This window comes from Bos grunniens, chromosome 14 (genome assembly GCF_055505025.1).
Source record: "Bos grunniens cultivar Pamir isolate PY7600 chromosome 14, Bosgru_T2T1.0, whole genome shotgun sequence".
Taxonomy (NCBI): domain Eukaryota; kingdom Metazoa; phylum Chordata; class Mammalia; order Artiodactyla; family Bovidae; genus Bos; species Bos grunniens.
Genome location: NC_141178.1, coordinates 82,369,799 through 82,394,756, shown reverse-complemented (window position 1 = coordinate 82,394,756; position 24,958 = coordinate 82,369,799). Strand labels below are relative to the sequence as shown.

Below are 24,958 nucleotides of genomic sequence, written 5' to 3'. Positions count from 1 at the left end.
TCTAAGATTAAATTAAAATTAGGTAAATAAATTTTTTTATTAACAGAATTTAATATGTTTAATATAAATTATAAATATAATATATTTGATATATTATTTATTATAGTTTTCTATATTGCCCGTTTCAAAAAGTGTTGTTTCTTACATTACCAAGTGTGTGACTGAGCCCCTGATAAAATGGTGGGCTACAGTTCCATACGAGATCAATGATTGTAATAGTGTGACTGCAGGTAGAAGAAGAAGCAACAAGAGGGACTATTTCCCTGGACCAAGAGGCCGGTAAGGTAGGTGCGGTCCAGAGACTTTGGCTACTCGTGGGGCCTGGTCCAGAATCAGCACGCTGAGTGGCCCGTGAGTGAAATCTTTGACAGACCTGGGAGTAAGCATTCCCGGCACCGAGGGACAAAATGGTCACGAAATGCCCCCAAACCGTGGCCAACCTGTGGCTGTGAAGGGGCCCTGCCCACTGAAAACTGGCACTCGCTGCTGCCTCTTCGAAGGTCAAATCACGCCACTACAGCTGCTGTGCCCTTCACGCCCCCTGAAGGAACTCAGGGCGGAGAGCAGAAATCAGGCACTCAGTTTGTGCTCTGGGAAAACGGACAAAACAGGCCTTCAGATAGTTAGATATCTTCATGTAAGCATTTTCTTGAGCCCAAATTCTTACATCTTCTCATACCTAGAAAAACACTAAAATTGTTACTGGAGACAACTACTTTGGCTTATATGTTAATACCACATTAAAAGGCTAGAACCTACTCAGACAAGCGTAGACAACTGGCTACCTGGCAAAGCACCATGTCCGGATTGGCTTTCAGGCTCGTTCTCCTGGAAAAAAAAAGATTTATTTTGTCTGCTAACGTTCAGGTTGTCAGTCCTTCAACTACTTTAACTAGGTTAAAATACATAAAAAAATATATATGACCACTCCAAATGGCTCCATTCCTGTGAAGAGGGTAACTCAAGTGTTGACTCTACCTGGACCAAGATCAAAGTTGCTACTGGTTCTTACTCCTGCTTGGACTGCCAGTTACAGTAATTCTTTTACTGACCTCTGCTCCCTGCCTTTTTAACCTACTTGTCTAGTTTGTTCTTTCTAAGGACACAAGAGCTTCCCAGACGAAGTGAAGGTGACACCTGACCCCTGACCCCAGTCACACACTGAGCCTGACTCTGGTCACAGTCTGACCCCTGACCCTGGTCACACTGATCTCTCACACTCTGACCTCTGACCCTGGTCACACTGTGCACACTGACCCCAAGGCCTCTAGAGGAACAGGGAAGGGCATAGATCTCTTAGCAGGGAGGCTTCCCAGCAGAGCACCCAGACCCTGGCTGGGGCACATTCCTCCTCACTCTGTGCACAGCTGTGACTTCAGAAAGGCTCTCTAGGAGGAGCTAACGCCCAGAGGCCAGACTTGTTCCAGAAGAAAAGGACAGGTGAGGTCTCTGGGTCTAAGGACAGAAGGCATTGGGCTGGTCCAGCCGCTGGGAGAATGGCCCAGGAGGAAGCTCGGGTGTGCAAGGTGCTGTCTGCTCCTGTTAGCCGCGCCCAGCATCACCCCGGCGTCCTGGGGAGCGGCAGAATCAGACAGGCCCGGCTGCCGTCTTGGCTGTCATCCAGCACTTCCTTTGAAGTGACCAGCTTGTCAACTTGCTGCGACAGCCTCTCATCCTGAATCTGAAACTCTGGCACCGCCCCTCGCTGTGGTGTCAGGAACCAGGTCCAGGGTCTGACACCGTCTTGGGCGTCTGACACCTTCTTGGTGTTTAGGGAAGGCTGGTCGCCTCTCCCCACCCTGGTGCCCAGGGAGCCGCAGCTCTCCCAGTCTCAGGATCAAAGACCACAGCCCACATGGAGCTGCTGCCCCCGGACTAGAAAAAGCCACTGGGGGCCCTCGGGTGGAGTGGGAGGTTCCCAGGCAGAATTTCAGCCTCAGGACGAGAGGAGGGAAGGACACCCTGGAGCAGGAAGGCAGGGGTGGAGCTGGAGGGGAGTGAGATCTGGACCCGGTGGGAGAGGAGGGAGGAGCCCAGCCGGGCTGTGGTGGAGCCGGGTGAGTCGGGCCCAGCCCGGCCAACCAGGCCTGTCAACAGCCCTGTCCCACACCTACCCATGCTGACTCGGGCAGCGTGGGGCCCAGAGTGGGGAGGCAGGGTCACAGACAGGGCAGACCCTGGAAAGGCCGAGGTGCAGCCCCCGGGGCGGGGGGCGGGGTGGGGTGGGGGTGTGGGCGGGCTGGGGAGCAGTGCCTGGAGCTGCTTGAACCTAGGACCGGGTCCGTTTCTCCCCCTTCTGAGTCTGGGGCCAGGCCCATCCTGTCAACTCGCTGACCTGCAGCGGGGCCAGGGGCTCCGATCAAGGCGTGCCGGACCCTGGAGGGGACACCAGGATTCGTGTCCCCCTCCCCCTCCCCTGCCACCGTCCAGGATCTTTCTGTTGACCCAGCAGTTTTGCTGTCTTTGTGCCCTTAGCCTCTGAGCACATTTTGGCTGGTTGTCCAGGCGACCATTTCCCCATCAGGATGCCCCACGTGACCACCTCAAAGAAGCCGTGCACTGGGGCCTGGGCACCCTGGGAGGACTCGAACCCAGAACCACTAGCCCAGGACTCAACACCGCAGACAGGAGTGGGCATCCAAGGCCCTTGACAGAGGCGGGAGTCAGGGTGCAGGGGAGCCCCCCTCTGCCGCTCCCTTCCAGGCAGGCTGAGACCATCCTGAGGGGCAGTACTGTCTGGTGGGGAGAAGTCAGAGCACCCCCGAGGGAGTTACAGAGGCAGGCAAGGACCCCCAACCATGAGAGAAGGGTCATGAGGGGGTCACAAGGGTGCGGGGAGGGGCCCAGACCGCGGGAGGCGGAGGAATGAGGAAGGGGCAGGGAGGGGCGGAGGAGAGCCACGGAGGATCGGGTTCAGGTGGAAGTGGGTGGGGCCCCCGGGTAGGGGGCGGGCCTCCGTACCTCCACCACCCGGGAAACCAATCCACCTAATCTGCACGGCTGACGGGTTGGGTGGCTGCACGGTGCTCCCATCCCCTCCGAGGGGTAGGCCTAGGACCGACGTGCTGCAGGAACCAGACCATGTGGGGGACACGGCTGGCACTGCCAGCGCTGGTGCTGGCCGCCTGCTGTGAGCTCGGTGAGGGGTGCCCGGCGGCCGGAGGGAGCAGCAGGGGCCAGGGAAAGGCAGAAAGCAGGGAGGTGAGGAAGGCATGGGGGGCAGGCACAGAGGGGCACCGGCAGAGGAGTGCCTGGGGCCCAGGGAGGATGAGGACGGGGACAGCGGGAGGCGCTGTCCAGGGCTGGGACTGGCAGAGTGGTTGGCCGCCAAGGCCCTGGGTGCCCACTGTGGGGAGTGGCCCTTCATCAGGGGCGTGGGCACCAGGGACGGGCTCTCCGCTGGGGCAGGCGGGCAAGGTCAGAGTCACATTCCCAGATTCCGGGGCCGTGGTTCCTGGGGCAGGACTCAGGAGATGCCGTGGCGACCCCAGGGAGGCACTGGGGTGGGGGCAGCAGTAGGTGAAGAGGGAAGCAGACCGGACATCCTGGGGGACTTGGGTCTCAGATACCCAGACCCTCACGGGCCCCACTCCCAACCTGAGGAGGAGCTGGTGGGGTGGGCCCCAGCCAGGCTGTTCTGTCCAGGAGGAAACGGAAGTGTCTGGGAGACACAGTAACAGCAGTAGGGGCGGAGGGCCAGGCTGCAGGGACCCGGCTGGGGCACTGGCGCTGGAAGGAAGGGGTCAGCCCACCAGCCCGCACCCTGACCCACCTGGGTCCCTCTGGGCCTGAGCTCTCCTCCTCACCCTTGTTAAGCTTCCACCAGCGGGCACAGCAGGCCCGGCTCAGCCCACCCTGCACACCATACACCTCCCTGCCCGATCTCCGATCCCCCTGCAGCACTTGGGGTCCTGCATGTTGCTGATGAGGACGCCGGGGGTGTGTGGGGGGTGACCTGCTGCAGTGAGGCCCTCCGGGCCCCTGCCTGGGCCTTTACTGCAGAGGTGTGGGTGCAGCCCCACCTCCGTGTGCCTCCCCAGCACCCCCAACACAGCAACATCTCAGCTTTGGCCGGCAGGCTGAGCCCGACCGCCAGGGGCATACTCTGCCTCGGGACTCAGCGACCCAGCTCGCAGCTCTTGAATCTTCCTGGGGTTTTGGTTGGTTGGCGACTGGAGGATCGGTGGCATTGTCCCCCTCAAACCTGGGCTCTCGAGTCCCAAGGCTTGGGAGGGACAGGCCTGCCTGACCAGCCCTGGCCGCCCCTTCCCCAGTGGTCACCCTGCAATGCTACACGTGTCCTGAGCCCATCGACGTGTCCTACTGTGTCACCATCACCACCTGCAATGTCAACGAGACCATGTGCAAGACCACACTCTACTCCCTGGAGACAGGTCAGTGGGGCGGGTGAGCAGGGCCCCAGAGTCGGAGCTGCCTGCAGCCCAGGCCCTGTGTGCGGAGAGCAGCTACCACCTTTGACATTTCCAGAAAGAGCTTTTGGTCCAAGCAGCCAGGCTCCCTCCCTCTTTCCTCACCCTCCTTCCTGGAATGGGAGGCTCTTGCAGCCTTGCTGGGGAGTCACGGAGTGGCCTCACCCCTCGAGGCAGCCTGAACAAGTCACTGCGCGCCCCTGGCGCAATGGTGGTGGAAGGAAGGAGGGGCCAGGTCACAGAGGGGCTGAGCCAGAGTGGGTGCTGTGGGAGGAGGCTGGGCTGGGGCTCGGGGGCCAGCCTGACGCCGGTGCCCCCGTGCCCCCAGTGTACCCCTTCCTGGGGGACTCCACGGTGACCAAGTCCTGTGCCAGCAAGTGCGAGCCCTCGGACGTGGATGGCATCGGCTGGACCCGGCCCGTGTCCTGCTGCAACACTGACCTGTGCAACGTGGATGGGGCGCCCACCCTGGGCGGCCCCTGCAGCCTGGCTGGTGCCTTCCTCCTGCTCACCCCACTCTTGAGCCTCCATCTCTAGACCCTGGCCCGCAGCCCCATGTAGCCCAGCCCCCAGCGCCTCTGAAGAATCACGGCCCACACCTGCACCAGGCCTCCTGAATCTGTTTTCTGGGAGCAGACCTACCCGCTGGATGGGGGGGAGGGCTGCCCGCTGCAGCTCTGGCTCCTCAGCCTAGGCCGTGTCCCCCTTGGCCATTCTAGCCCCTCCATCTCCCCACCCTCTCTGCCCGGCCCAGGCTCTCTCTCAGCCCACGCCGCTGCCCCATCTGTGGGCCCTCCATCTCCCTGTGATGGGGTAAGGGGGGATGGTCACTAGACCTGCACACCCTCTAGTCCTGCGCACCCACTAGTGCTGAGACACCCTCTAGTCCTGCACACCCACTAGTCCTGCACACCCTCTGGTGCTGAGACACACTCTAGTCCTGCATACCCACTAGTCCTGCACACCCTCTGGTGCTGAGACACACTCTAGTCCTGCACACCCACTAGTCCTGCACACCCTCTGGTGCTGAGACACACTCTAGTCCTGCACACCCTCTAGTCCTGCGCACCCTCTAGTCCTGAGACACCCTCTAGTCCTGCACACCCTCTGGTGCTGAGACACACTCTAGTCCTGCACACCCACTAGTCCTGCGCACCCACTAGTGCTGAGACACACTCTAGTCCTGCGCACCCTCTAGTCCTGAGACACCCTCTAGTCCTGCACACCCACTAGTCCTGCGCACCCACTAGTCCTGCGCACCCACTAGTGCTGAGACACCCTCTAGTCCTGCACACCCACTAGTCCTGCACACCCTCTAGTCCTGAGACACCCTCTAGTCCTGCACACCCACTAGACCTGCACACCCACTAGTCCTGCACACCCTCTAGTCCTGCGCACCCACTAGTGCTGAGACACCCTCTAGTCCTGCACACCCACTAGTCCTGCACACCCACTAGACCTGCACACCCACTAGTCCTAGCTCTGGGGGCCTGGCTGTGGCAGGACAGGAAGTGGGGCCCACAGGCACACCACGTCCACCAGGGCTGGATCAGGGGTGGCTTCTTGGAGGAGGGGGCATTAGGACTGCCCTTGAATGACAGAGACATTGGGTACAGGATGGCAGGCCAGGCCAGGCGGAAGGTAGGCAAGGGGGGCCAAGAGTGGCCCAGGACCTGGGATTACTCCACGAAGCCCCCAAGGCTCATCGGCCCAGCCCCTGAACAAGGCCTTACCCTGGGTCAGGCCTGTGGTGACAGGGTCCCCTGCGTCATGTGGCGGAGGGGGCAGAGTGGGGGAGTTCCAGGCCCTCTCCAAGCCCACCCCAGAAAGTCCCCCAGAAAGCCCCCAGCCCCGCTCTCACAAGCCCCACTCCCTGGTGCCCAGGCAGCCCAAGCTCCAGTGCAGAGGGGAGCTCCGTCTCTCCTGGGCCTTGGGCCAGCCCAAAGCCTCCAGGCTGCTTCCCCAGGAAGCCCCCGCCCCACAGGCCTCTCATACCCACTTCCTGCCCCCGTCCCTCCCCCCGGGCCCTATGAGCACAGGCCTGGGCACTTGACGGATGGAGGGCAGAAGATGGACCCCAGGTACCCTGAGACGCACCCCCAGTCTCTGCCCCGCCCCACTTCAGAGGCTGCTCTGAGGCCCTGGATGCACACAGCACCCAGAGTCTCCAGCCACATCGAGACAGGGCTGCACGGCTTTCCTTCTGCACCACAAGGTGCCCCCTCCTAGCCCACAGCCCTGAGTCCGGAAAGCCCCCACTGTCCGCCACCCCCTTTAAAGGTTTCCTGCCCCTGGATGGAGGGAAGCAGCCGATGGACGCACAGTCGAGTCCCACTGAGGGCGCCCCATGCCTGCGGGACAGGAGGTGGGCAGCCTCGGAGGCCTCCTGTCCCTCGGACCCTGGGAACGCCACACCTCCTCTTCCTTCGGGCAAGACTCGCATTCCCAGCCAGCTCCCAGGGGCAGGACCCTTGCAGACGTGCTGCTGGGAGAGCACCTTGGACAAACCCCCCGGAACAGTGGGGGCCAGGAGGCCAGGAACGTTCACACAGTCTCAGACACCACCCCCGGGGCCGCATCTCTGGGTGCTGACCCTGTCAAGGAGGAGACCCTGCCCTCAGCTATCCACCAGCCCTCCCACCTGGCTCTTCCCGCCTCTCACAAAAACAAGGGCAGCCGTGGGTCACTTAAGCCTTAAACTCTGGATTGAGACTCAGTAAGGGCTCCCCTGGTAGCTCAGCTGGTAAAGAATCTGCCTGCAATGCAGGAGACCCCGGTTTGATCCCTGGGTCAGGTAGCTACCTTGGAGAAGGGCATAGCAACCCACTGCAGTATTCTTGCCTGGGAAATCCCATGGAGGAGGAGCCTGGGGGGCTACAGTCAATAGGGCCGTGAGGAGTCAGACACGACTGAAGCGACTATGCGCCCAGGTGTGACTCAGTAAACACACACACACATGGCCCTACAGGCAAACACGGGAAGGCTGTGTGTCCATCCTGGTCACTACCCCACTGCCCTCAGCACCCTCCCTGCCATCTCCACCTCCAAGGTCTTCCGGCTCCTTCAAGGCTGCTTTCCAGCGGCCTGCCCCAACGGCCCACGGGGTCTCCCGGCCTGGAGCCCGACCAGCCCACCTGGCCGCCACTCCACATCCATCACCACCGCAACCTTCGCTGGCTAGTTTTCACAGCTGCCCCCCGGGTTGATGGTCCTCTGCCTGCTTTACATCTAAAAGAAGGGGGTCAGGGTGGCTCATGAGCAGACCTGGTCGCACAGAAGCCTGGGGGTGCCAGGACCCACTGTCTCTGAGGCTCAGACCAGACCCTGCCTGGCTGCACTTGCACAGCCCTCGTGCCTTGGCAGCCCAGGCCCCAGGGAAGGGCCGCCCGGCTGTGTGCTGGGCCACGCCCGCAGCGTGTGACTGCATCGTTTGACCTGGATTAACCACGGTCCTCCCTTTGCAAACAATTCCCTTTGTTTCCTTGCAACCACCTCCCCATCCTCGAGGCCAGGTCACTTCTGCTCTCCAACTGCCCTGGGTTCCTAGTTTCATCACAGAAAACAAAAATCCAGTCTGGAGGAAGGAGAGTCACCCCAAGGTCACACACGGAGACGGCAGCACAGCCAAGGCTCAAACCCAGGCCTCCTGAGTGCCAGCCCTAAGCTCCTCCCAGCACGTCACCCAGCTCTGAGACTGGGGTGTAACTCCCTGCCGCACGGCAGGGCCCACCCCCACCCTCCACCCAGCACATACCCCTTCATCCACCACCTCTCTTACTCTTTCATAAGTGGTGAAAGAAGTGGGCACGAGGCTCAAGTGCCGGAATGTGCCCCCTCCCTTTCCAGCCAGCCCGCCCGCCACCCATGCATCGTCCATCCGTTTATTCCTCCTTCCTCCCAGCCACTCGCTCAAGCATCACCGAGCCATCTGTCTTTTCAACCATCCATCATCCATCTGCCCGTCCATCCACACACCCACCCATCCACCCACTGCACCCTCAGAGGACAGAGAAACCAGAGGCTGAGACAGCAGACGGGACCGAGGCCTCTGGCACAGGGGAGACGGGCGGTAGGGTCAGTGAGTGGCAGAGCACAGGGGTGGACATGGGGCAGTGTGCGGTGGGAGGTGGGCCGCACGGCGGGTCCGGGAGCCCTGCTGTCTGGGGCTGGGAACAGGAAGCTCAGGCCTGGTCTAAAGGCCATTTGTGAGGAAGGGGTTGGCAGTGATGAGGGAACCATTGGGGATGTGGGCCTGGGGCACCACACTCAGCAGTGGGAAGGGGCTCCTGAGTGGCGGCCAGGGGAGGGGCTGGCCTGGCCAGCTCCAGCATCCGGGGCTCCCGCCCTGAAGGCCAGCACCTAAGTGTCCTCTGCCAGCTGCCTGCCCAGCTTCCACCCTGCTGACTCACTGGCGGCTCCTGCCGCCACCCAGAGTGGGGACCCAAGGGCTGGGTATAAATCCCCATGGGCAGCTGGCGGAGACTGCGGCCGCTCGGCTCGACTAGAGGGATGGCCGTCCCCAGGGCCCTGCTGGCCCTGATGCTCGCCGCAGCCTCAGCTGTGCACCTGGGTGAGAGAGGCGGTGCGGCTGGCTGACGGGGGGCCTGGCACCGGTCCTCGCCCAGCCCACCTCCGGGGCGGGGAGGGGGTCACCAACTGGGCTGACCGCCCTGACCCTCTGGTCCTGAGCCCGGCTCCACCCAGGGCAGGGGTCACGCCCTGCTCTCCAGGCAGGGAGACCGAGGCTCGGGTCGGCGGGGGAGGGGGGTGGGGGTGGGGGCTGGGGGAAGGGGCGGTGCAGGGATCATGTCTAAGCCGGAGGCTGGGCCTGAAGGGACTCAGCAGGGCAAGGCGGTCCTCCAGGGAAGGACTCCGACACACACTCCAGGCGGACCTGTGGGGAAGGGCCTGGGGCTGGACCACCCCTGGCCTCTTCTCCTGCCCTTCCTGTGACCCCCAGGGTGGGTCTCAGGGCCGGGTGATGAGGGTCTGCCCCCGCCCCTCCCCCAGGTGAGGCCTTAAGTTGCATCACCTGTGAGCAGCCCACGGCCCTTCCTCTGTGCAAGAACATTACCTACTGCAAGCCGAATGAAATAGCCTGCAAGACCACGCTGGTGACGGTGGAGGCAGGTGAGGAGGGGGCCCGGGGCTCCCAGCTCCCACCTCAGGGCCACACTGCAGACCCCAGTAGGGGCACGGGTGACTTCCAGGCCATCGGTCAGTTAGGGTGGCCTGGGAGGAGGCAGGAAGCGCAAGGTGAAGGGCGCAGACTGGGATGGCCAGGGAAGGCCAGTGGGGGCGGTGGTGACTGTGCTCTGACACCTGCCCTCCCTCCAGAGTTCCCTTTCAATGAGAGCCCCGTGGTGACCAGCACCTGTGCCAGCTCCTGCGAGGCCACCGACCCAGACAGCATCGGGGCTGCCCACCCCATCTTCTGCTGCTTCCACGACCTCTGCAACTCCGTGGGCATTGCCAGGCTCAGTGCTGGGGCCCTGGCCCCCCTGGGGGCCGTGGTCCTCAGCCACCTCCTTCCCTGAGGCACCCGACACTGCCAGCTGGCCGCTCTGTTGGCACGTGCCCACGGCCCAAGCTCAGCAGGCACCAGGCTACTCATGGGACCCCGGGGGAGAATCGTTACAGGGTGCGCTCTGCCCTCCTCCCCCAAACCTGTGGAATACATAAATAGACCGAGGCTGGAGACCATCTCTTCCTTCTGGACACAGAGAGCCCACGGGGCCACCTTCGGGGAGCTGGGTGGGACCAGGTGTGTTCCGGCACACGAGCCTTGTGCCCACCATGGCCGTTCTGAGCAGCTTCACAGGCAGGCAGGCAGAGGCTTCAGGGGACAAATGCCTTCCTGCAGTCTGACCAGGACTCATTGCTCAGCCAAAGGAAAATCTGACTCTGCTTCCAGAATATTTCCTGGGGTTCTGGAGGCATCCTCCCCACCCCATGCCACCTCCCCAGGATGGAATCGTGTTCGCCGTGGGTGGGTGGGTCTGCGGGGCCCAGGTCTGCCGCGGCAACAAGGGGGGGCCTGAGGAAGAGGGTGTGTGGGGATGGCCTGCCCCCCCAGGCTGGGTCTTCCGAAGGGTGTGGGGTGGGGTGTACCTGGGTCTGCGGGCACCCACACAACTCTCCAGGCCCCAGTCACCTCCTGCGACAACAGGCCTACTATACCCTGGGCCCCAGGGACAGCTGAGATTAGAGGGGAGTGTGTGTGCAAGACACGAAGGCTGTGTCGGCTTGCCCCGGACCCCCAGGGCTGGCTCAGGGCCACTCCCTGCGTGGTCTAGCCCGTCTGCTCAAGGATGGGCTGCAGAGTGTCCTTGGGGGCTGACCACTCCCCTGGAGCCCAGGATCCTTCAGCTCCAGGAAGCCCTGCCAGCTATCCCTGGCGCCCCTGGCGGTCCCTTGCTCAAGCCCACTGCAGGGAGTGGGAAGCAGGAGCTGGACTGACCCCCGCCTATCAGTGTCACCTTGCTGTCGGGCCTCTGGGCTGGAGATTCTCCACATTCTGCACCACAGGCAGACTTCCAGACCACCCCTGATGTGACCCTGATGTGACCCTGCACCTGGAGGCCAGGGCCACCACTCACCTTGGCGCACAGTGAAGCCACATCACTGCCCCCTTCAGCCTCGCCAGCAGAGCAACAGGGGGGCACCTCTGGGCGCTTCAGGGGTGCAGAGCAGGTGTGCAGCTGGGAGAGGCGTGGCAGCTGACCAGTCCCAGGGAAGGCAGGTGGCAGGCACCTGTGGGGCCTTCACGTGGCCAGCAGAGGGCGCGCGCCCTTCGGACTCCTCGCCTGGCGCCAGGGTCACCGGTCCTCCCCGCCTGCACCTCCACCGGGAGCCATGGAGGGTGGCCTGAGCTCACGGGGGCCCGCCAAGCCCCTGCCCTGGCCCTGGGCACGCCCGCTGGTCTGCACCCCTTTGGGACCTGGGGAGGCCATGGCTGGGGGCCACAAGAGTGGCCAGCAGGTGGCTGCAGGGTGGACGGCAGCTGTCCACACCATCTGCGGGGGTGTGCGGCCTTGAGGCAAGTGGGTGCTGATCGCACACCCCCACCTCCCGTCACATGGAAGTGGGTGGGTCACAAAGAGCTGCGGTGGGGAGATTCTCAATACTCCCCCCTCCCCGCTCACTGGCCAGAGAAAGAAGGGCGCCTCTTCCATCATGAGAGATGACAAGGAATGCCACCACTGCCCCCAGGAGCTCTGCCTCCCCGGACGTCCCGCAGGCAGGTGGCGGGGGTGGGGGGGAACGGTCACCTGGGGAGCCAGATGCCGCACGGACCACAGGGGGCGGGGGCCTGGGGTGGACGGTCCTGTACCTACTGGCGTGTGGGAGGGGGAGCATGGTCTAGGAAGAACCAGTGCCCAGGCCACATGCGGGCTGACAGTCACTTGAACTTCTCAACAAAAGCGGCCACTGCATGGGATCAGTGGGTCTTGCGAGAACTAGGCTGCAGATACACTCCCAACACCCCAGTCCTGAAGCCAGGCCCCTTAGTCAGCAGGTACCCTTCTCCTTTCTGCTGTGGGCCTGTCCTCCAAGTGCGGACCCAGAACCTCCCCTACCCACCCAGCTGGGCTGCATCTCCCTGAAGTGGACACAGAAGTCCCCATGCCCCTGAGGCAGCCACATGCAGCCTAGATGTCCATGACCATCCTGAACCCCACCCCCACCACGCCAAGTGAAGCAGACCATGCCTGCTGCTGCTGCTGCTGCTGAGTCACTTCAGTCATGTCCAACTCTGTGCGACCCCATAGATGGCAGCCCACCAGGATGCCCCGTCCCTGGGATTCTCCAGGCAAGAACACTGGAGTGGGTTGCCATTTCCTTCTCCAATGCATAAAAGTGAAAAGTAAGTGAAGTCGCTCAGTCATGTCCAACCCTCAGCGACCCCATGGACTGCAGCCTACCAGGCCCCTCCATCCATGGGATTTTCCAGGCAAGAGTACTGGAGTGGGGTGCCATTGCCTTCTCCGAGACCATGCCTAGGCACCTCCATTCCGTCTCCTCAGCCACTGGTCCCACATGCTCCCAGCCAGTCACTAGAGGCCACTGGCTGAGTGCACCGTTTCCTGTCTGTGGTCCCACCAGGAACTTGTCCTGTCTGGCAATGAACGGTCAGCTCAGTCACCTGCCACGATCCCCCAAACCCCACCGCCCCTCCCTACAGGACCTACGCAAACATGTGTCATGTGAAGAGAAACAGACCTTCTGGGAGGGGGCCCATGTGACCCTCACGTGGCCATTGGCTCAGGACAGGCATGAGGCCCCGCCTGGCAGGCCCCAGGGCCCTTGGGGAAGGTGGAAGGTGAAAAGGGCTGAGGCTCCAGCCAGCCTCCCTGGCAGCACAGCACTGCCCTGCTCCAAGCCTCTCCAGCCCCACCGCCCCATCGCTGAATGCCTGCTGCACACCCAGCCACCTCCAACAGCCTTTCTCTCCCGGCACGCTCCCAGTGCCGGCCCCTCCTGGGGCAGGTGGTCAGAGCACGGACACCACCCCCCCCCACCACTCACCTGCCTTCTGTCCCAGGGGTCCCATCCCTGCCCTCCTGGGAGGGCCTATACAATGGTCCCTCTGTTCACCCTGCCCCCCACCCCACCCACTAAAGCCCACTGACTTCTGCCCCACCTGCCAGCCCTCACCCTGCCCAGTGAGCCCAGGAGCCTGGGGGCCCAGACCCAGAGTCTGGGGTGGGACCTCCCAGGCCTCTGTGGACAACCACAGAGAAGGAGAGGGCTGTCTGTGAAGGGCTTGGGGCAGCTCCTTTCAGGCCGCGACCCCGTGAACCAGAACGGGCATAGGTCCTGTCCTGCCAGCGTGGACCCCAAGCTCACCCAACAATCCCAACAGCGACCCCCGCCCCGTCAGAAAGGGCTTCGGAAATGAAGACTCCCCAGCACGCTCACATTGAAGGCCCTTTACTCTTGGGCTTTCCTTAAATAAAACAAACACCACGATGTTCCCACTGGCTGAGGCAGACAGCGCCGTGGGGGCAGGGGAGGAAGAGGGCTGTGGCCGTGCTCCCGGCCCCGCTGCCGGGGGTGGACAGGGTGGCCAAGGAGTAGTCCTGGGCCCCTCTGGGCTGCCCCGGGGGCCGCTGGGGACACAGGTGAGCGGGCACCCTGCCCAGGGCAGAACCCACCCCCAGAGCCCTGACTCTGTCCCCAGCCAGGGACGAGGCCCACCTGCGCTGCCCTCTGAGGCCCCGGGCCAGTGCCTGCTTCTCCCCAGGTGGCCATTGCCCCAGCTGCAAGGCAGGAGAGCGGGCAGGCCCCAGCTGGCACCTCAGCAGGCTGGTAACGCCAGGACAGAGCTGCTCGAGCAAAGCCAGGAAGACCCTGTGTGGCCCCAGCCCACTGCGCAAGCAGCTCTCAGTGCAGGAAGAAACTAACAGATCAACAGCCGGGCAGGACGTCAAGTCAGGCAGGGACAGCCCCAGCAGGAGGGCAGGACCCCAGCCAGGGTCACAAAGCACGGTCCTATGGGCACCCAGGCAGGACCCCACGCCTCTCCCCAATCCCTCCTCAGCAGCAGGTTCCGACTAGGACCCCCCACCCCCACCCCCAGCTATGACAGCTCACCGCCTCCACCGGAGTCTCTGCACATCTGACCTGCGCTGGGCCCATCGTACTCTCCAAAGCCCCAAGCCCCTGCTGCAGGCCCTGCTGCCACCCCAGCGCCCGGTGACCAGGCCTCTCTCCTGAGTACCCTGGGCCGGTCAGCCTGCGCCCTGGCAGGCCACACTCTGCCCCGCCCTCACGTGCAGCAGAGGGATCTGCCTTGAAATGCTGCTCTGATCCTTCCAGCTCCTCAGGGCCCACATTAGGGCCCAGGCCTTGGCCAGCTCCAAGCCCTACCCCCGGCCCCACCCCCAATGGCAGCCTCAGACTCCAAGCTCTGGCGCTCAGCGCAACCCCAGCCTGTTCCCTGCCTCAGGCAACCTGCCCACTCAGAGCACGGAAGCCTGACTTCACCTGTAAGGCGGCCCACCCTGACCCCCTGCTGCCTGCATGCCAAGGGCCCTGGGCCTCCCAGTTTGCCCACTGTCATCACCCCGAGGGCAGAGCTGGCCTGGGTGCCTGCGTCACCCCCACCCCATGCTGGGTGTGGGATGGGGTACGGAGGGGCATCAATTGGGGGTGGGGGAGGGCCTTGAGCATGTGAGGGGGCTTGGTGGGTCACAAGGCCACTCCAGCCGGCCCATGCTGCCTCCAGGTCAAGGCTGGTGGGCAGGGTGGGCAGGCTGTGGCGGTCACTGCTCCTTGAGAATGTCGTGGAGCCCACTCTCGGCCCGGAGCAGCTGGCTGCTGGCCTCATTGTAGGCGATCCAGTGCTGCAGGTCGGCCGGCAGCTCCGGGGGCTCCACCTGCAGAGGGAGGGGAGGGTGAGACCGGATCCAGACTTGCCTGGAGCCCAGCCCTCCCCACGAGGCCGGGCCGCCCCACACCAGCCTTTCAGCAGGCAGATCCCGGCACTGGGCTCAGCCTACCCCACGTTAAACCTGACACTGGACCCGGGGCCCTCTGCCCCATCTGGGACCGGACGTCCACAGGGTATCCCTGCCAGGCCAGGTGAGGGCCGCCTCACCGGGCATGGGTGTCACCCTTCAGCCCACGCCTGACCTCATGGCACCCTCCCCTGCAGGAAAGTGCCCTTGGCTCCCTCTCCTCCAAACTTTGGTCGCAGCTGAGTCCACGGATTTAAAGCCTCGATGGCTCTCCCCTCCCGGTCTCCTGACGATGCAGGGATACACACAGCATCTCTGTGGCTGTGAGGTGGGTGGGATCCAGGGTCTCTGGGGGTGTCCCTGACTCAAAGAGACAGAAAAGCAGAAGGCTGGGCCTCTGGCCTGCTGTGTAGCCTCAAGCAGTTTGCATCACCTCTCTGAGCCTGTTTCCCCACCTCTGATACAATGGAAATACATCATGCGTGCCCTCACCATGACCGAGGTGAGGCTGTCTCCCTCTTCTGAGCCTGTCCAGGGCCAGAGAGGGCAGCGCCCTGCCTAAGGGCACCAAGGTGTCCAGCAGGTCCTGGCTTTGGCATGCAGGTGCCTGCCCTGGCAACCAGCACCGCAGCAACGTTCCCAGGGCCCCGTTGCCATGCCGCAGCTGCAGGCCCGACTGTGCCGGGAAGAGCAGGCCTGGGGGAGGGGCCTTGAGCCCCAGGCAGGTGCTGCCGCCCTCCTTTCTCCAACTGGAAAAGACGCAGGTCCTGCAGCTCTAGAGAGCTCAATTCTCACCCGAACCCAGGGGATGGTGACCCAGCCCCTCAGCTCTAATCTGGGTGAAAGGGGTCTCAGGACCTTGAGAACGCCCACCAATCTCTTGTCACCGACACCACCCCCACCCCAAAGCCATCCTTCGTTCAGATCCGAGGACCCGTGAGACGGGCTCAGCACTCTTAGCCACACTTGGACTGAAGAGAGGGGTCTTCCCTGTTTGGAGGGTGCGGCCGGGAGCCTTGAGGAGCTAGGTTCCTAAGAAGCGGCGGGAGGGGGGCATGCTGAGTCCTGCTACAAAGAGGTGATCAGGGAACCCTGAGGGGTCCCACGAAGAAAGGCATCAGTGAAGAAGGCCCTGGCCTGGGACCAAAGGGAAGGGCGGGAGCGGTACCCGGCGGGAGGAGAGCATCCCGCAGAGGGAAAGCGGCAGTGTGGGGCCAGGAGGCCAGGGGTCCTCAGGGGCCAGGGGAGACGTGCGGGGGACGGGGGACGCTCACCCTGCGCTTGCACAGATGCTGAACAACTCGCTCTGGCGAGGTGCCCAGCACGTGCTGGCGCGAGCGCAGCAGCGCGCACACGAAGCCGTCGCGCAGGCTGATGAAGCGCGCCTCCACGTAGAAGGCTCGGTCGTCCCAGCCCAGTAGGCGCGTGCGCACCTCGAACGGCTCGAACAGACGCAGAGAGCGGCGGTAGCGCGCGCAAGAAGCGGCCAGCACTGCGCGCGCCCCGAGCGCGCGCAGTGCCTCGAGCACACCACAGCGGGTCAGGTGCGCGATGCGTGCCACGTCGGCCTCGCGCAGGTAGCGCGCGTTGTTCATGTGCAGCAGCAGGTCCAAGTCCGAGGGCAGGACGCGGCCCGCATAGCTTTGCTCAGCCAGCAGGTCGCGGACGCGCGGCTGCAGCAGGCGCGCGCGCAGCACAGCGCACGGCACGCGAACGAGATACCAGCCGTCCAGCAATGCGAAGTAGGCGAGGGCCAGGGCCAGCAGCGCTACGAGCAGCTCCAGCATCGTGGCGGCGGCCGTAGCGGGCGCGGGGCGCGGGAGAGCCGTCAGCGCGGGTGCGGGTTCCGCGCGCAGCGTTGCAGCCGGCGGCGCTGGTTTCACTGCTCTGCCGGCCCGCCTGGGAACCGTTGAGCTTTGCGCGGGCGGAGCGAACCATCTCGCGAGGCCGGCTGAGGGGGCGACGTGCCTGGCTCCGCGGGCCGAAGTACCGCCTCTCGCCGCGGGCCCCCCCTCCACGCTCTCAGTGGTTCGTCCCACTCCGGGGCGCGAGCGGCTTTCGCTTTCTCCGCGGCGGGCGGGGCACAGGGGGCGGTGAGCCCAGGGATCGCAGCGGCACCTGGCGGTCACTCCGGGCGCTACGGACGCAGGAGCGCCCCCGGGTCTCCCGCAGTGTCGCCCCCGCCCCTTCTGGGAGCGCGAGCTCCTCGCACCTTCCCTGGCGCTTGAAGACTCGGACTGACCCCGGAGATTCCACCTCTAATTTGGGAGAGCCTCCAGCACTTCCCTGGCCTAGGCTGTGGAATTTTGCGGGAGAAACGGAAAATAGCCCGGTCGCCAGCGGCGTTACTTGGAGACGACTGGAAACCGATCCTCCTCTGCTCCCAAACCTCCAGGGGCTCCCCGCTTTCGCAGGACGACAGCCCCACGTGCGGGCGGATTCAAGGAGTGTCTCAGTCTGGCCCCAGTACACCTGTTCAGTCTCAGCCTGTGACCTCATTAACCCCGCCGCACTCACCTCTTCCCCGCAAGATCCTGACAAACCGCAACCTCATTTCCAAGCATTCCTACCCTTTACCCTTTTTAGAAACGGGAGCAAAGAACATCAGGGTGGAGAGGGAGGAGTTAGTAACTGAAATGACTCAGCAGTGGATTCAACGGTAACTTGAATTAGGCACCTGGACGCCTGGCCTGACGCGCTGCTGCACTGAGTCGCTGTCCTGTCCCTTTTCTCTGCAGGGCTTTGCGCGAAGGCCCAGAGAAGGCAGGCCAGCTCGCCTGACCAGCCTCCAGGCCTCTCCAACGACTTCATCTGCCAGTGACCCCCGAGGCCTCCTGCTCAGGTCAGTATTAGAGTCCCGGGACGGTGGGTTTGCTGAGTGATTGCTGCGGTCCAGTGGCTCTGAGAAGACATCTGGCAGCAGCTGGACTGAGGAAGCTGCCTGTCCATCCAGTCCACACCCAGCGGGCTTGAGCTGCAGGGTTCTTACAGGCCGGGAAGAAGGAGCTCCTGGGGCAGCCGTGGTCCACAGTCCATGGAGCTGGGTGCTAGGCGGCCTCCTTGCCAAGGTCAGTGTCGGGCAGAGGCTGAGTGGTTTGCTTTTCTGGCTTTGCTTCTGGGACCAGCAGCTGGGCGGAGTAGGGCCAGCGTTGTCCTGGGTCCCTGGATCTGCTTGGATACTTCCAGGAACAGAGGGCTCATTTCCAATGTCAGGGCAGGTCCACCCACCGTAGGAAACCCTGGCAGTAAGAAGACCCTTCCACAGATGCTCACACTTGTCCCTATAACGCTGTCCCTGCCCTGGCTAGGCTCTGAGCCATCTGTCCAGGGGTGGGCTAGCTTCTCAGGGCCAATGGAATGCCATGCCCTTCGAGGCCCCCTTGGCTGCCCCTCAGAATGCAGCCGCCTTGTCACCCACCTTGTCCCATCCCCCCAGGGGAGGACCCTGTAGCTAGAGAGCTAGTTCTGGAGACCACAGTGCAGCTTGGTGGGCGAGGCTCCGGCAGCCCCGCCCTCCTCACAGCCCCCGCTCCTGGGTCCTTCTGAGCTTCTGCTGTGCACATCACCCAGCACACACATGTACACACACACACATGCATACACACACGTGCACACATATGCACATGCACACACGACACGCGGGCGCACACGTGAGCCCACACACATGTACACACACGTGCACACACATATGCACACATCCACACACGTGGGCACACAGACGTGCACACACGAGTGCACATGCACATGCACAGACATCTACACACCACACGCAGGTGCACACATGCACGCCCTCACACACATGCACATGTGCACACACACATGCACACACGACACACAGGCACACACAGACGCGCACATAGACACGCACACACTGCACATGCTGTTCCCTCTGCAGGGGACCCTTCCTTCCATCTGCCCCTTTCTGGAACCCCAAACTGGGCTAGATCCCCAGAGTACTTACTTTTACACTGATGCAATCCGTAGGTAGGGGGTGCCCTCTCCCCGCCGGACCCTGCGGCCAGGTGGCCAGGGCTGGTCTGTCTCGTTGACTGCCAAACCCCAAGGCCAGCGGGATGCTTGGTGCACTGAAGGTGTTCAAAATGTGAATGCCATAAGAACCAGTGCCTTCTCCATGGACGTGGACACACCTTCACCCAGTGGACACACGCCAGCGCCTTCTCCACGCCCCCACCATCCAGCTGCTTCTGTCCCACCCGGTGGACACATGGATCTTGTGACAGGTCCCTGGCACCTTGTGGAGGGCTGGAAGGAGTCCTGGGCACGGGACCTCGACCCCTTCCCTTGGCCCTGGAGCCTCCAAGCCTGCAGAACCAAGCAGGGCAGATGAACAGAGGGGTACTTCTGGGTCCCCTGGGTTCCTAAGGATTCTCCTATCTGGGTAACGCTGGGCGTCGCCGCCAGGGGCAGGCCCGCATACTAAGCTCCACTGGCCGCCTCCTGGGTTTGAGCCTCCAAGTGAAGAGAAGCATGGGCTCAAGACGCCACCCGAGGAAACAAAAGCAACAGTGCATGTAGTCAGAACCAGCAGGGAGCCCCTGGACCCCGGCCCTGCCTGGACCCCGCCCCTGGGTCCACACCCTATCAATTCCACACAGGGGTCCCGGATCCGGCGGCAGCAGCTCTGTGGGCCCTTTTGGCCTAGCCATTCCCGCTTGGGGCTCGCTTGGATCTGTGCATACCTTGGTCACCACCACGTTGCCATGAAGAGGTAGCCTGGGGGTCAGACAGAACCAGGGTGCAGACCTGTTTGTCTGCAGCGCCAGCTGGGTGGCCGGTCCACTGTGGAGCTGACGGGGTGGTCGCTCTGGCAGAGAGCAGCTCTGTCAAAGCACAGGGGTGGACCCCAGGAGACTCTGGGGGGACTGACCGGATTACTCCCGGGGCTGGAATTCTTTTCTGGGTGCTGTGTGCCCAGGCCCAGGCTGGGGGCAGGGACAGTCCCTGAGCATTCAGCAGCAAGGCGGTGACTCACCTGGGGGCTGCCCCACCCCCACAGCCTATGTGGGCCAGTTGATGGGGTCTCCAGGGGTTGCTCTGCAGTCCTGGGGTACCTCAGAGGGCCCTTCCTGAGTCAGGAGAGATGCCCACCAGGCGTGGGGAAGCACTGGGCATCTCTCCTGACCCAGGAAGGGCCCCTGAGGTACCCCAGGACTGCAGAGCACCCCTGGAGACCCACACTCCCTGCTGTCCAGCCTGCCTCCTTGAGCAGCTGGAGTCAAGTGGGGAGGGTGGGGATATCCCTAGGGAGTCAGACCAGTCATCAGCCTAGGGGGAGCCCACCAATCTCAGCCCTGGAAGGGCCAGACAGGTAGTCCAGTGCAGCCAGAGTCCTTGGAGGAGGACGGCCTGGGGCTGACTGTGGCTGGGAGCTGGGGCCAGAGCAGGAGATGCCCACTGCGGGGCCTGGTTTGGGGTGGGCAGGAGCCAGCTGTGTGACCTCAGGTCAGCTCCTTCACCTCTCTGAGCCTGTTTCTACTGGAGTTCGAATATGCAGACTTGCCAGTTCTAACCAGCTGACTGCATGATCTTGGGCAAGCCGCCTCACCTCCCTGCTTCAGGTTCCTCCTCTGCACAGCCTCACCTCTAAGTAGGGAGGAACAAATGAACGATTGTGCGGGAGGTGGCAGAGAAGAGCCTGGCGTGTGGCGAGGGCTCTGTCAAGTCTGCTGGGTCATCACCGGCTACTGGAGCTGCGAGCGGATCAGATAGCATCTGCCCCCTGGAAGATGCAAGGGTCATCTTAAAAACAAACACGCTGGTCCATCTGGAGGACCACTTCGGCCACCACAGGGTTTCTATTCCTTACCGAGGAGAGAGAGAGGTTAGAAACAAAAGTGGTTTCCCTTAGAGAGTGTGACCAGGTGTGTCAGCTCGCAGAACATACCTTGTTCCGTACAAGAAGCAACACCATGAGGGTGAGATGGGGGCAGGTGTCATCCAGAGCTTGGGGACAGGGGTTTGCACTTCCTCTTTGTCTGTGGGGACTGGGGGGGGGGCTGCCCCTGCAGGTGGCCCCGTGCTGTCCGTACCCTTGGGGGGGCCCGTCAGTGCCCCGTCCCGCAGGAGGGGAGACCTCTGCCCGGGGAGCTGGGCCGGGAGCCAAGCTGTTGTGGAGGCTTATGGCTGCGAGGCCTCAGGGACGGCAGGAGGTGGGGCAGGACCTGGGTCACAGGGCATGGAGGGCGCAGCCAGGGCTCCCACCTCCGGGGGCCAGCCGCCTCTCCCCTCTCACGCTCGCCCGTGGAGTCCAGAGTGGGGTGTGGGGACCCGGAGCACCTCCCCTCCTGAGCCTCGGCCCAGGGCGGAGCACCCCCCACGGGGAGGGGCTGACATGTGAACACCATGGCCTGGAGCCCTGCTCGGTGGACGTGGCTGCTCTCAGCACCACAGTCCTTCCCTCTGGACCTTGGGTCCTGCAGAGGCCTTCCGGGCGCCAGCGCTGGGGATCCTCGTCCTTGGCTTTCTTTCTTTCCTAGAGCTCTAAACGTGCTCCACATTTCCATGTTTACACCCGCACAACCCCGGACCCTGACCCTGACCTCCGCCTGGGGGCAAGCAAGGACAGAGGCTTTCTGCCGCCAAGCCCACAGGCCTTTGTTAAGGGCCTACTGTGTGTATGGCGTTGCTGCCCCCCGACCCCCATGAACAAGCCCGCCCCTCTGAGCTTCCTCTCTTGGGGCTCTCAGGACCTCACACTGCTGACTCTAGGACTACTCGGAACACTTCCTCTAAGCCTTTGCAGGGCCCTCCAGAGAGCCTGCTCCGTGCTGGTTGTGGAGGACACTGCACGCAGAACCTGGCTCAGCTTATGGAGGGGCAGGCAGGGAAGGCTTCCTGGAGGAAGACGTGCTTGAGCAAGGGTTAAGGGTGGGTTGGAATATTGAGCAGGGGTCTGGTGGGCTATCTGCCGGCTGTTTCACATCATGAAGCCCAGCCTGCTGGGCGGTGGGAGCTGGGCAGGAGTCCTCGAGGGAGCCACGGAGCGCTGGGAAGGGCGGGGGGCATCGCCCGACCTGAGTGAGGGTCTCGGAGGGTCTGTGACGGGGCCAGGTGTGTCAGGAGTGGCCCGGGCCATGGATACCGCTGCCTGGCATGGGGCACAGCAGGGTCCTCCTGGATCCTACAGCTGGGCCCGGCCCCAGAGCAGCAGATGGCCAGGAGCACCGAGCAGCACCTGGGTGACACCGGCCGGCTGCAGGGCCTGGGCCCTGCTGGCGTTGCACAGGTCAGTGGAGCAGCAGGCGATATTTTTCTTGCTCCCGAAGGAATTCCCCGAGTCCTCCACACAGTGCGAGCTGCAGCCTTTGCTGATGACGGTCAGGAGACTGATGCCTTCTGTGGGGGGAGGGGCGGTGGAGATGCTGGGCAGGGCTGGGCCTTGGGCACTCATCCACCTGCCCTGGCCCAGCTCCTGCGGCCTGCCTCCTGTCCTGACTCTTGACTGAAATTCCAGAGCTTGGGTCAACCCCAAGATGACAAGCCCTGTGAGGGCGGGGGCTTGGTCGCATCCATGTCCACATGCCCAGGCATCCAGACCCTCTGCCGGCACTGGAGATGCTCAGTGAATGACTGGATGCAGGGTGGAGGGACGAGGGCCAACGGGTGCGTGGAGGGTGAGCGGTGAAAGGGACGGGTTATGGGTGAGGAGACAGATGGATGGGTGGATAAGGGGTAGGGCGGGGGTGGATGGATGGGAAACGGAGCGTCCGTATCTGTGCCCGGACGGGAGAACAAGGGGGCCGGTGGGCGGGTGGTCCAAAGGATGAACAGTCCAGTTCGGAGACCCAATCCTGCGCCCTTGGAGCGCCTGAAGGAGTCCGGGGGATGACGCAGGGGGCGGGGCATCCTGGGGAGTGCACGGGCCGGGGGGGGGGGGTGGCGTCCGAGGGACAGCGCGGGGGGGCAGGGCAGGATGCAGAGAGGCCAGGGGTACACGGGCCGCTCACCGACATGCTCGGTCCAGCACTGGTTCTGCAGTTCTGCACACGCTGGCAGCCCTCGTTGTTGCCCTGGTCCTCGCAGGAGTAACACTGGAGGGCGGTGCCTGTGGGGGAATGAGGGGTGGGGTGATGGGTTGCCCCTCTCTTCAGTGCTGGGGGACAGGAACCTCGTTTCCTCCTCTCCTGCATGGAGTGGGGGGCACCATCCGGTACACAAGAGCCACAGACTAGGGGCCCTGCACACGGGGGAGCCCTGCCCAACCTCCCGAAGGCCCTGTCATGATGCCACGCTCCTGAGAGGGAGGGGCACCAGGCAGCGGAGGGCAGGGTGGATAGGACCCTTCCCAAATGGTCTGCATCACCGGGCAAGGTGCCTCTCAGTGGCCCCGTCCCCGGAGCGATGAGCGGTGGGTGCATCCCTGGCCAGGCCAGCTCTGTCCCTGGGGCGAGGCTCCAGCTCCTGGTGATTCATCTCCTCGGGCAGGACAGGTCGAAGCTGAGGTCCACACGGCGAAGCGCCAACAGGCCACCAGCAGCCCACCTGCACGCAGGCTCCACCGGCGCCTCGAGCCCCTCTCCTGCTTGCCTCCTCCCAGCCGCCTCCTCCCTCTCGGCCCCTCTTGCCTCCCTCATCGTCCCACCCCCAGGGCCCTGCTCCCCCAGCTCTGCCCCGGGCCCACGCAAGCCCCACCCGGCTGCAAGGCCAAGTTAGCAGCGAGCAGGGGGAGGACGAGAGCCTTCATGGTGGCGGGCTCAGGTGAGCAGAGCCTGGGCGGCTTTAAGGGCTCTGCTGGCAGGGGGGGCAGCTGCCCACGGTCAACACTAATGGTCCGGGCCCCAGGGCGGGGCAGATCCTCAGTGCCTGACAGGCTGCACCCTCCCTGGCCTTCTCTATGTTTCCAGAAGGCAGAGCCTGCCGGGGACGGGGCCCATTTCTCAGCCACCCCAGGAGGAGGCCCGCAGGCAGCTTCTCCACCATCACAGAGACAGCGGTTCCATAAGGAGCCTAGAAAGGCTTCCACCGGTTAAGACCTGGGGGTGGGAGATTCATCAGCAGGCCAGCTCTTTGGCCACACCGGGACGCCAGGGCCACGGTGGCACTGACTGTGTCCCTTTCCCAGCCTTCTCCCATCAGCGGCTCCGGCCAGCCTCTGGGAACCCGCCTGTATTGCCGAAAATCGTTTTAGGTTTGACGGATTTGTTAATGAAAGAAACCACTTGTTACACACAAATAAACAATTTCAATTTTTAACAGAGGACTGTTTGACTTAATTCTAATATACAGTCATTAAAAGAAAAGCAAAGAAAGAAATAGAACAGAGAGAAGTTAACAGCTTATTAAACATCACCAGCTTGGGCCAACTACTTACCCAGACTTAAAAGCTCTGGGAAGACCCTCCAGCAATCTGGAGTCCTAATTGGGAAAGGGTCCCCAGCGGTGCGTCCACCCCACGGGTGAGACTTCAGATTGCAATTTTGGGGGCTCCTGCTTATAAGCCCAGGCTGCAAACTGATACCATCATCAGCAAAAATGCAGCTTTGTTTTTTAGAAGTTTTACAATGCTGATTGCTTCACGTTGTGAATTAGACCCGGGAGGTTGGCCAGACCAACCCCTTCAGGGGTTCAAGAATTCCAAGACCCACTCCCTTTCTGATCTAAAGTGTCGCCTGACTCTTTGCGTGCGGGCAGGCACAGAATCCACGCAGTGACCAGGCAAGGCAGAAGCAGGCCAGTGGTCTGATCTCCTGCTTCTGAAGCCTGAACAAGACTTCTTCCATTTTAATTTCCCTAATGTGGCCCTTCCCGCATTCCTCCGAACCCAGCGGTGGAGGGTGGGACCGGTGGCTCCCGACCACTGTTGACCTGGGGGCCAGGAGTGATCCCTGCTGTCCTTTATCTGACCTTTGTGAGCAGTCTTCCCGGGACCCCTTGGAGTGTCGGCAGGGGCTGACGGCCCAGGCCACACCAAGTGCCTGCTGGCCCCGGCGTGAGTCTGGGGGCAGCAAGCCCCTCCTTGCGGGGGAGAGTGCCTTTCGTTTCCTCAGATCTTCCTGGCCCCCAGATGGCCTCAGGGAGCAGATCTTACTCCTCTGCTTGATTTAC

At 62.9% G+C, this 24,958-nt stretch overlaps 4 protein-coding genes and 1 long non-coding RNA gene across 10 annotated transcripts; 3 read left to right on the top strand and 2 right to left on the bottom strand.

Annotated features, from left to right (window-relative positions):
• Positions 1 to 2,973: 2,973 nt before the first annotated feature.
• Positions 2,974 to 5,034, top strand: LYPD2 (LY6/PLAUR domain containing 2). Of its 2 annotated transcripts, none has more exons than XM_086337578.1 (3): positions 2,974 to 3,139; positions 4,275 to 4,394; positions 4,759 to 5,034. In XM_086337578.1, the coding sequence occupies exons 1-3, from the start codon at positions 3,082 to 3,084 to the stop codon at positions 4,965 to 4,967; spliced, it is 387 nt and encodes a 128-aa protein (XP_086193704.1). In that variant the 5' UTR covers positions 2,974 to 3,081; the 3' UTR covers positions 4,968 to 5,034. The 2 variants fall into 2 exon arrangements, with proteins under 2 accessions (XP_086193704.1, XP_086193705.1); XM_086337579.1 differs by having other exon boundaries at positions 2,997 to 3,201.
• Positions 5,035 to 8,846: 3,812 nt separating this feature from the next.
• Positions 8,847 to 10,122, top strand: SLURP1 (secreted LY6/PLAUR domain containing 1). The gene is made up of 3 exons (XM_086337577.1): positions 8,847 to 9,000; positions 9,441 to 9,560; positions 9,768 to 10,122. Exons 1-3 carry the CDS (start codon positions 8,895 to 8,897, stop codon positions 9,965 to 9,967), a joined length of 426 nt encoding a protein of 141 aa, XP_086193703.1. The 5' UTR covers positions 8,847 to 8,894; the 3' UTR covers positions 9,968 to 10,122.
• Positions 10,123 to 13,348: 3,226 nt separating this feature from the next.
• Positions 13,349 to 16,782, bottom strand: THEM6 (thioesterase superfamily member 6). The gene is made up of 2 exons (XM_086337574.1): positions 16,168 to 16,782; positions 13,349 to 14,812 (listed from the first exon to the last, which is right to left on the bottom strand). The coding sequence occupies exons 1-2, from the start codon at positions 16,678 to 16,680 to the stop codon at positions 14,699 to 14,701; spliced, it is 627 nt and encodes a 208-aa protein (XP_086193700.1). The 5' UTR covers positions 16,681 to 16,782; the 3' UTR covers positions 13,349 to 14,698.
• Positions 16,783 to 16,979: 197 nt separating this feature from the next.
• On the top strand, positions 16,980 to 24,106 carry LOC147359775 (uncharacterized). Of its 5 annotated transcripts, XR_015141206.1 has the most exons (7): positions 16,980 to 17,552; positions 17,632 to 17,735; positions 17,885 to 17,961; positions 22,180 to 22,230; positions 22,368 to 22,516; positions 23,344 to 23,611; positions 23,758 to 24,106. It is a non-coding gene; the product is annotated as an uncharacterized LOC147359775 (long non-coding RNA). The 5 variants fall into 5 exon arrangements; XR_015141202.1 differs by lacking the exon at positions 16,980 to 17,552 and having other exon boundaries at positions 17,597 to 17,735; XR_015141203.1 differs by lacking the exon at positions 16,980 to 17,552 and having other exon boundaries at positions 17,597 to 17,735; positions 23,339 to 23,611.
• On the bottom strand, positions 22,035 to 23,905 carry PSCA (prostate stem cell antigen). The gene is given in 4 exon segments (XM_086337585.1): positions 22,035 to 22,249; positions 22,861 to 22,887; positions 22,890 to 22,958; positions 23,546 to 23,905. Coding segments are annotated over 4 exon segments (363 nt in total). The 5' UTR covers positions 23,598 to 23,905.
• Positions 24,107 to 24,958: the final 852 nt, after the last annotated feature.